The sequence below is a fragment of the Monoraphidium neglectum genome, assembly GCF_000611645.1.
Source record: "Monoraphidium neglectum strain SAG 48.87 unplaced genomic scaffold scaffold02414, whole genome shotgun sequence".
NCBI classification, from domain to species: domain Eukaryota; kingdom Viridiplantae; phylum Chlorophyta; class Chlorophyceae; order Sphaeropleales; family Selenastraceae; genus Monoraphidium; species Monoraphidium neglectum.
The window spans coordinates 1-9,308 of NW_014011214.1; the positions used below are offsets into that span (position 1 = coordinate 1).

The 9,308-nt window shown below is 64.8% G+C and overlaps 4 protein-coding genes across 4 annotated transcripts; 2 read left to right on the forward strand and 2 right to left on the reverse strand.

The window, feature by feature from the left end:
• Positions 1-1,009: 1,009 nt before the first annotated feature.
• Positions 1,010-1,631, forward strand: MNEG_10672 (hypothetical protein; the record flags this gene model as incomplete). The annotated part of the gene is made up of 2 exons (XM_014040853.1): positions 1,010-1,108; positions 1,353-1,631. The coding sequence occupies 2 exons, from the start codon at positions 1,010-1,012 to the stop codon at positions 1,629-1,631; spliced, it is 378 nt and encodes a 125-aa protein (XP_013896307.1).
• Positions 1,632-2,684: 1,053 nt separating this feature from the next.
• MNEG_10673 (hypothetical protein) lies at positions 2,685-3,947 on the reverse strand (the record flags this gene model as incomplete). Its single annotated transcript, XM_014040854.1, has 5 exons — positions 2,685-2,828; positions 3,050-3,125; positions 3,345-3,426; positions 3,676-3,772; positions 3,915-3,947. 5 exons carry the CDS (start codon positions 3,945-3,947, stop codon positions 2,685-2,687), a joined length of 432 nt encoding a protein of 143 aa, XP_013896308.1.
• Positions 3,948-4,807: 860 nt separating this feature from the next.
• Positions 4,808-6,690, forward strand: MNEG_10674 (enoyl-CoA hydratase; the record flags this gene model as incomplete). Its single annotated transcript, XM_014040855.1, has 6 exons — positions 4,808-4,856; positions 5,065-5,148; positions 5,290-5,476; positions 5,746-5,881; positions 6,162-6,320; positions 6,589-6,690. The coding sequence occupies 6 exons, from the start codon at positions 4,808-4,810 to the stop codon at positions 6,688-6,690; spliced, it is 717 nt and encodes a 238-aa protein (XP_013896309.1).
• A 1,822-nt stretch (positions 6,691-8,512) lies between these two features.
• Positions 8,513-9,301, reverse strand: MNEG_10675 (hypothetical protein; the record flags this gene model as incomplete). Its single annotated transcript, XM_014040856.1, has 1 exon — positions 8,513-9,301. One exon carries the CDS (start codon positions 9,299-9,301, stop codon positions 8,513-8,515), a length of 789 nt encoding a protein of 262 aa, XP_013896310.1.
• Between the last annotated feature and the right edge of the window lie 7 nt (positions 9,302-9,308).

A 9,308-nucleotide genomic window follows, 5' to 3' on the forward strand; every position in this document is an offset into this window, starting at 1 on the left:
CCCAGATCTCACGAGCGTATGCTGCGGCGGCGCCGGCCCCTTCCAGGCGCCGCCGGGCGCCGCCGCGGCAGCCTGGTTCGCGGCAGCCGTGTGCGGCGCGGGGCGCTGCGCAGCATCCGCGCAGGCAGCAGCGGCGGGGGCGGCGGCGGCGGCGGCTGCGCTGCTGGCGGCGGGGATGAGCGGGGGTGACTTGCAGCGCGACGCAGAGGCGGCGTCCGCAGATCTGGATTCGGCGGAGCGTTTGTGCGGCAGTGATTGGGGCAGTACACACCTGGGGACTGCAGGGCAGGCTGTGACACCTGGGTGAGACAAGCCTCTGTTTTGACGTTTGCTCTATGACATGTTATTTCCATAGCATTGTGTAGAATGTTTCTTATTCAGTTTTGGGAGGACTCGTGAAAACTCCTTGATTTTTCCAGTCAGGTGGCCGGATAGCTGGCCTGTTGCACGGGCTGTGATGCTGCCAGCCTCAATGTGAGAGCAGCATGGCTGTAAACAGCGGGAGACTGTCATCCTCATGGTGCGGTAGATTCTTGGAGCAGTGCACCAAGCTAAACTCCTGCAACCGCTGCAACGCCGCATGGGGTTCCACCCAGTGGAGGTGTGGGCGTGACCGGTGGTGCCCTACGAGCTCAGCTTTGAGCCTTGTTGCACGCAGCACGTGATTTCAGGCCGTATGCTGATTCCAAGGCACAGCAGCAAGGTGTAAGCGAGTGCAAGGATGGGGAGGATGCACGACGTGTCCGCAACCTGCTGACTGCGTAGCAGTTGCCGGCCAAGGCGCTGCACCTGTGGGCAAACCTCGGCGCGACTTCGTGACGTTGTTTGAGACTCGCTGAATCTTCGCATGAATCATCGTACGTTGAGGACGCTCAGAGATGTAAACGAGACCACGCATGTGCAAGTTTTTCGCTGCGCTGATTGTCCAAGCAGTTGTGCTCCATCTGCGTTTTGACTTCTGAATCAGCCAGAGAGGCTTCATCGCAACGTGGCAGCAGCCACCTTGGCCATGCTCTCGATGCTGCGGGTTCCTGCGCAGCGCCACGCGCTGCGCCGCCAGATTGGGGGGGTTGCCGCAGCACCAGGGACAGAGCAAAACAACCAGAAGGTGGGGGCACCATCCACAAGGGCTGCCCTGCGCAGGTGCTGCTGCGCGGCGCCTGCTGCGGCACCCCTGCTTGGTGTGGGTCGTGCTGGGGGGGGCGGGGGGCACGCGGCTGGGCGAGCCGAGGGCGCTTCCGGCCTGCGCCGGGGCGTTGCCAGCGCTGTTTGATTGGTCGGAACTGCTGCCACACGTGCCTGGACCCCTGTTCACCCGTCTCGATTCGGCCCCACCCACCGCTTGCACCCAGCTCCGGGGGCCGGAGATGTGGAACGTGACTGGCCAGCTGCTGCTGGGCGTGCTCTTTTCGACGTTTGCCTACTTCGGGAAGGACTTCATCGCCGACACGCGCGACAGATTCGATAAGCTCGACAACAAAATCGAGAAGCTCGACGCCAGGCTCGAGGCCAAGATCGACGCAGCCGTCCAAGGCATCAATGCCAGGTTCGACGCATTGATCCACTCACAGCTGCTGGACCGCGTGGCGCGGCTGGAGGATGACCGGATGTCATCCAGCAGGGGCAAGTAGAGCGGGACGGGCGCAGACAAGCACGTAAGGGTAGTTGCGTCCTTCCCCCGCCAGCCGCTGCCATGTATTGTGATGAGCCGATGCCAAGGCACAGGGCCAGAGTGTTGCGGCTCACGGCTTCGCTTTTCCTCGGCCGCCCATTCCTCACTCTGGCTTGTGTGTATGGTATGTTGCAAGGCACCCGCGCGGCTGGCTTCCGCAAAAATGCCACAGCCAACTTGGAGGGTGCCATGCAAGCGTTGATGTTGAGCGCACGCCTATCACCTAGTGTTGATTGAAGGCACCGCACACCGTTGATCCTGACCGCTCGGTGTCTCGCTCCCACGACCGCTGCATGGCAAGCCCGGCTTAGCCGTGCCATCGGATCGCGGCTGAACTCGTTGCAACTACCGTCTTGTGCCTGCAGGCCCGGCAGCGGGTGCGCTTCGGAGCAGCGCTTTGCGTTATCAGTTAATGGGATAGTGTTGAGTCCGCTCGGTGGTTCAAAGCGAGGCTCAATCTGTTTTCTTTTGAGGGGGGGAAGGAGCGCCAATCAAGAATGACCGGCGGGACAGGAGGGTGGGCTGGAACTCGATGACAGTGATTAGGCTAGCAGGTGCCTGCGTTTGGGAGCCCTAGCCGCCGGTTGGACCACAACACGTCTGCTGTGCACGGCGGCAGCTTGTGCCAGTGGGGGCCACAGATGAAGGGCGGCCAGCAACTGCAGCTTGCATCCACGCTCCCTGGCTTCATCCCCAATGACGCCAACAGATCTTCAGCGAGCCGGGCTTCTCATTCGAATTAAGGGACTGGGAGTAAGAGAATTGCACTTCTCTGCACTCACTCGCGTGGGCGGCGCGGCCTGCTGAGTGCTGGCACATGCTGTGATGCAGTAGAAAAACGTTGCTCTGCCCTGCATTCCTTGAAAGCAACACATGGAAACTGCACATTCGCTCACTGCATATCCCTGCTGCACCAGCCGACGTGAACTTACACCTTGTGGCCATGAAAAAGGGTTTCATATCAACTGTCCAGGCCGGACAGGCGGGCCAGCGGGGAATTGTGGGTGTGCACTCAGGGCTGCGCCAGCTGTTGTGCGTATCCACGCACTACCGCGGCCACCTCCCCCGCGAAAGAGGGCGCCGTTAGCGGCAAGCCAACGGTGAAGAAGGGGTTGCTGGCTGCGTCGACGTACGCGCTGTGCAGCGCCTTGAACACCTGCGGGGTGGGGGCGGTGTGCGTGACGAAGGATGGCAAAGACCCGGCGCCAACCACGAGATTGTGGTTCAAATCAAGCCAGCTCACTGTGTGACATGGCGCGTCAGAAGTGAGCGGCGAGGTCGCGCATTGCAGGCAGGCAGCAGCGGGGATGCCCGTGCAGCCCGCTCGGCAAACGTGCAAGGGGGGGGGGTGGCATGGATGCACCGCCCAGCCCTCACCTTTGTGAGCAGGTCCTCCCTGGGGCTGAACTCGTCCAGGACCACCACAAACTTGGTGTGGCTGTTGGTTATATAGCTGAGGTTCAGTTGCATGGAGTCGATGGTGTGGGGGCGAAGTTTCTATTTCCAAAGGGGAGAGGACCGCGAGGGGCTGGCGAGGCGGTCGGGCGGGGAGCAGCCCCTCACAATGCGATGTGGGACGCCCGTGTTGGGCGCAGCTCCCTGCGCCTGCGGTCCGGGCGACGGGCCCAGCGCTGCTGGAGCCCCGCGAGCCCCGGCGCCCCTCAGGCCTCACCCATAGACGCGATACTCCTCTGTTGGGTACAGCAGGCCCAGGTACAGGTCGGGCACCTCCCCGGGGGCGCGCCGAAGCAGGACTGTGTAGGGGCCGCAGGCGCACTCAGCCAACGTGCCAGGCATTGGGCGCGCAGGGCCCACGCGGCAATCTGCGCGCCATTACTGGAACACACACCTGTGCTGAGCTAGCGTCTGTCCTGCATGGTCTGCTTCCAGCAAGCCCTGACTGCTGGCGCCGCCCACGGGAGCAGCTGCCGCGCCAGCCTCGCCGCAGCCCGCACCCTCCCAGCACGCGGCAGTCCGCCGCCGCGCACCCCACCCCGGCGCACCCTTCTCCTCCACGGCGTCCAGTGAGCAGTGCACGATGCAGTGAAATTTGGCCTCGTCGTCAGCGGGCACGTAAGTCTCCAGGAACAGCGGGTTGTTCTGCACCGCAGGCGGACACAACGCACGTTATGGCGTCACTCAACATGTGGCACTCGAGGTTGAGGCCGGCGCTGCAGGCTTCGAGGCAGCTACGCTTGCGTCAAATGCCGAATTATGTGTCAGGGTGGCTCATGAAGCCCACCTGAGGGCCCACGACCGCGGCACAGACGATCATGGCACAGAGGGCGTGGAGGTTGCGCGTGCAGCAGCGCGCCACGCAGCATGCGCCGCCCTCGTTTGCCACGCAGTACGGGATCAATACGGTACGAGCTCCTGCCGCCTTTTGTATTTGTGCCTGTCGCTTACGTCCAATCTACGGTACGATTGTCACTGCACTGAAACAAGATCACCGGATCACAGAGACGTGAATTTTCGACTTAATTACTGCTCGGTGATCTCGAAATTGGAGTGTGGTCCTCCTTGCATACGAATTCGGTATGTCACCGGCAGTGAGTCAGACTGCAGTTACGGTATCCATTTCGTCTCCAGAGGAGTGGCCTGTATGTTCTCTGTCTTGCAGCGCTGCCTAGTATCGTCCTGCCGGAGCCCCGCCGCCCGGGTCTTGAGCCGTGCTCCTACGACGCCGTCGCGATCGTCTCGGCGCCTGATACTTGTGCCACCGTCAGCAGCAGCAGCAGCGGCATTGTCAATGGCTGCCAAACAGCCGCTCATCAGCGTGGAGCCCGTGCCACCGTTGGCTTGCGGCCAAGATGCCGGCGGCATGACAGGGGATGGCGACAGCGGCGTGCGCCTGCTGCGATTGAACAATACACAGGTTATGTTTGGGGTTGTGGAAGCGCCCCTGCTGCGGGTTGACGGCTGTCCCGGCGGTACGGCCTGGTTAAGGCGATGATGCCGTGAGGAAAGCTGCTTTAGCACAGCAGAGCTGCAGAGTCTAGCCAGCCAGCAGGCAGGCCTCCGGGCTGCAAGCAGCGTGGCTCGGCAGCAAAGGTGGCGTGCCCCCACACTGCGGCTCCCCCTCCTCCGACCCGCGCCCTCCTCCCCCAGGGCTCCCTCAACAGCCTGACCTTGGACATGGCCGCAGCATTCAAGGAGGTGGCAGACCAGCTGGTGCTGGACCAAGGTGCGGGCCAGGGCGGTGTGCGAGGTGACGGCGACGTGCGATAGCATGCCCCTGGACTCTGCTGGCAGGGCCAGACACTGCTGGGTGAGCCGGCCCCGTCTAGAGCAGCCCGCCTGCACACGAGTCGCTGGACAGGACCAGCCCCCGGCCTACACACCGGCCCCCTGCGTCGCCATGCTGCAAAGGCGCTCCCGTTCGCCCGTGGCAGGCCTACGGGCGCTGGTCATCACCGGCGAGGGCCGTGCCTTCTCTGCTGGAGGTGACTTTGGGTTCATCGAGGACCGCATACATGGTGCGTGGAGGCTGTGGTGGTCAGTCAATGGGTTTGAGACTGATTTTGAGGCCGCCTCCACGACAGAAACGTCGATGGGTTCGATGCATCGGCTCGGCTTTGCCGCCGAAGGCTCTTGCCCCTTGCATCCACCACCGGCAGGGGACGTGGAGGACAACTTCAGGGTGCTGAGCGGTTTCTACACCACCTTCCTGGCGCTGCGGAAGCTGCCCGTCCCCACCTTAGCCGCCATCAACGGCCCCGCCGTCGGGGGCGGCATGGGGCTGGCCATGGCTGCCGTTATGCGCATCGCCTCGTCGACGGCAAAGCTGTCGTTCAACTTTGTCAAGTGGGTGCCCGGGTGGGGGGCTGGTTGTTTTGGGGTGAGGGGTAGCCCTGCTGGGGAATGGCAGGGGAGGTGATTGGGGCCTGGAAAGGCAGCAGGGCTCGGGTGTGTCCTGGCCGGGCTCAGGAAGGGCAGCAGCTGCCCAAGAGGGCTGGCGTTAAATTGGGGGAATGTGCTTGGCCCCCGAGCAGCAGCAGCTGCCTGCGTCTCCTCGCCCTTCCCATGCGCCTCTCGCCCGCTCATGACGTGGGGCGTGCAAACCTCTTCCGTAGGCTGGGGCTGACGCCGGGCATGGCGTCGACCTGTGTCCTGCCGGCCGCGACCAGCCACCAGGTCGCGTGCCGCCTGCTGCTGACCGGTGACCTCATCACCGCACAGGAGGCACTGGAGCTGGGTCTGGTGCTGCAGGTGTGGGGAGTAATGTCAAGCCTTGAGGGGCGTGCATCCCCGTTTTGGCCAGCGTGCGCGGCACCCCTGGCGTCACGCCACGTTTCTCTGTATCACCCAGCACATGACACCGACAGCGAGGGCCCCCCTCTCCCCACGACCCGCCCGCCGCCCTCTCGCCGCCTCCCTCCCTTTTCATTCCTGCCCAAAAAAACCTCCAGCCTGGATGGCTCCATTATCGAACGACCACAGGACCCTGTCACATGTTTGAATTCTGTGTTCTTTCCCTCCCTATCTGCAGGTCGCAGAGCCCGACAAGCTGCTGGGCGCGGCGCAGCAGCTGGCAGGGCGCATCGCCGCCGCGTCCCCGTCCGCCGTGGCCACGACGCTGCGCATGCTGCGGGGGCGGCTGCCCTGGGAGCAGCTGGAGGCGGCGGCCCTGGAGGAGGCGCGGCTGCAGGTGGGAGCCCGGGCTGCGGCCTGCTGCGGCTTTGGTGTGCTGGGATCAGGCCGTGGCGGCCCTCTGCAAGCCGACCAGCACGCGGGCTTAAACACAATCCAATCTTTGAGCTGAGGGACGCGTTGTTCCACTGGCCAAACCAACACAGCAGCTTAAGCGCAGCAGCGTGTGGCACTGACCTTCCATGATTTCCTCGTGCTCATGATGCTCGTGCTGACATTGCATGCGCCCCCGCCCAATCGCCCTTGACGCCCTCCGGCGGAATCAGGCCACCTTTTTCAAGCGGCCTGACTGCCGCGAGGGGGTTGACTCGGTCAAGAGCAAGCGGCCGGCGCGGTTCGGGCCAATTGAGCGGCCAGCGACTACTTGAGGCATAGGCGGATCGGTGAATGTCTCTGGGTCGGCGCTGCACGGACCTTGGATACAACAGGGCAAGCTGGCATGAGGCGAGCAAAGTGTATGATCATGGCTTTGCCGCCGTTCAAACATTCCTTCTGTAAGGTCTGTACAGTACTTGCTTCCTCAGCAGCACTCTATGCCTCATTTCAGCGTCAGCACGAGACACCCATGGTGACGCGTTGAGGAAGCTTGCATGTGTCACCTCGTGCGCGTCCGTGCTGCACTGTCGGCATGCAGAACAGCCCGGTGGTGCAGCTGCTTTCACAACCTAGGGTCTGCGGGAGCGAACGACGACGGCAGCGCTCCTTGGCTGGCTCGCTCAAATCGCCTGGCATACCCCAAATTCACATATGGTTCTTTACGCCTGCAGCTGAGAGTGTGCACGTAGGCCGGGTGTCCAGCGGGCAATCTCTGCCAAAATTGGTTGCAACATTCAGGTGCTTTGGGGATGTTCGGTTGCGCCGAGCAGGCAAGTCCACCCGGACACAATGCAACCGCCGCACCATGAGATGTGAAGGCGCGCGGCGTGCGTGCGTGCGCACGCCTGCAGTGTACGACTGCGCCTGCATGCGTTGCAGGCACAGGTGGACGCCTTGGATAGCTAAAGGCGTTGTCGACCTCGCGACCGCGTCAAGTCCCAGCAAGTGGGCTCTCAAAGAGGGAGAAACAACACAATAACAGGCAGCGCGCGAGATGAGGCCCACCCCGGACCGTGCCCCGCACACCCCGCATGGCCTGGGCCTGCGACAGAGCCCCCGATCGCGCCCGCTGGCCCGCACCGCGGCGCTGTCTGCGGTTCGAGGCATGGGCGTGCGCGCTGCCGAAGCGCGCGCCGCGCCCCTGTCGCGCGCGCTCCGCAATGGCAGTTAGGTTGAGGTCCTCTTTTGAGCTTTGAGATGAGCAGGGGTGCAGGAAGGTTTCTCCCCCAGTCAAGTTCAAAGGCGTTAGCGGATTGCTTGCAGGGAACGAGGAGTGGCCTGCGGTTGAAGACGGCGCGCCGGGCGGGGCCGCGCGGCGCGGCGCAGGGGGCGGCAGCGCGTGCCGAGCCGAGGCGGTGGGGGCGCGCCGGCGGGGCGCGGAGCGCGCATCTCCCCGTTTTCTGGGGGGCGGCACTGGGTCGAAGTGCGGTCACCCGGGGCAGCATTTGAATGTGGTGATGAGGCCCTTTGAAAGACCCCAGCGTTCAAGGCAGACCCTCGCGCGCCCGCGGCCCTCTCAATCCCACCCCTCCCCAACCCAAAGGGGGGATGCCCTGTGCTCCGCCTGATCGGAGGCGCCCAGGCCGGGCCGCAGCGGGCGCGCCCGGTGGCTGGTGGCCGTTGCGGCTGCGGGCCCCGAGCGGAGGGGGGGGGGAGACAGCGGGGTCGGGGCTCTCTATCGTGCAGGGCGGGGGGCTCGCATGGTTTCAAAATCCTAGAGTTCCAAAGTCCCGCAGGTGGAAATGCGTAGTAGGTTGTGCCTGTTGATGCCCACAACCCCCCTTTTTTGAACCCCCTTGCAGACGCCCCGAAAACCAAGTCCAAGGCATCGCGCCCGCACGCCCTAACCGGCGGGGCGCGGGGCGCGGAGGCGCCATTTCTTAAGTCGGCGCGTCCCTAGTGGCGCGACCTCCAAGCGTGCATTGCTGGGTTTCAGGAATGCGCAACACAGGAATGTGTCAGGAAAGCAAAACGGCGCCCGCGACCGGCGGCGGCGGGGCGGCAACGAACCGCCGGCCCGCCCGCGCCGGCCGCGGGCGTCGCGCGAAAGGCCTGGGCCGGGCACCCCTTCGGGGAGCGCGCGCGGCGCCGGCGTCACAGCCCATGCGCCGCCGGGCGGCCGCCGTCCGCCGCGCAGCTGCTGCTGCCCTCCTCGTTCGGCTGCGCGTCAGGGCTGGAGTCCACAGTGTCGAGGCGGTGCAGCTGCCCCCTGGGGTGCTGCGGCAGCAGCTGCTGCGGCCGCCACCGCGGCGGCGCGCCCGCGGGCGCCATCAGGCGGTGCAGGGGGTGGCTGGGGTCGAGGGCCGGGCCCAGCGGCTGGGGGTGCGGGGCGGGCGCGAAGGGCGCGCCCATGTGGTGCGGGCCTGGTGGCGGCGCCTGCAGAGGCCCCTGCTGCATGTGCTGCATGTGCTGCATGTGCTGCTGCTGCTGCTGCTCAAAAACAAGCCGTTGCTGCTCGTCTGCAGCAATAGGCGGCTGCTGCTGCGGTGGCAGCGTGGTGGGCAACTGGAACAACGGCATGTGCTGCTGCTCATAAATCAAACCCTGCTGCTGCTGCTGCTGCTGCTGCTGCTGTAACGCCTCCTCCTGCTGTTGCTGCTGCTGCAACAGCTGCTGCTGCTGCTGCTGTTGCTGCTGCTGCGCCCAGGCCAGCTGCTGCGCCTGCCCCTCCCCCTGCCCCTCAGAAGCCGTCCGCGTCTCCCCCATGTCCAAGCTCTCGCACACGTCGGGCGTCTGCAGCCCCTGCCACGCCGCCTGCTGCCACCACTGCTGGCCGCCAAGCTGCGCGGCGCACGCGGCGGACGCCGCGGCGGCGGGGAGGTGGCAGCCGGCGGGGTCCGCGGCGAGTGCCGCCTGGATGGACCCCAGCTCACCCACGATCATCGAAAAC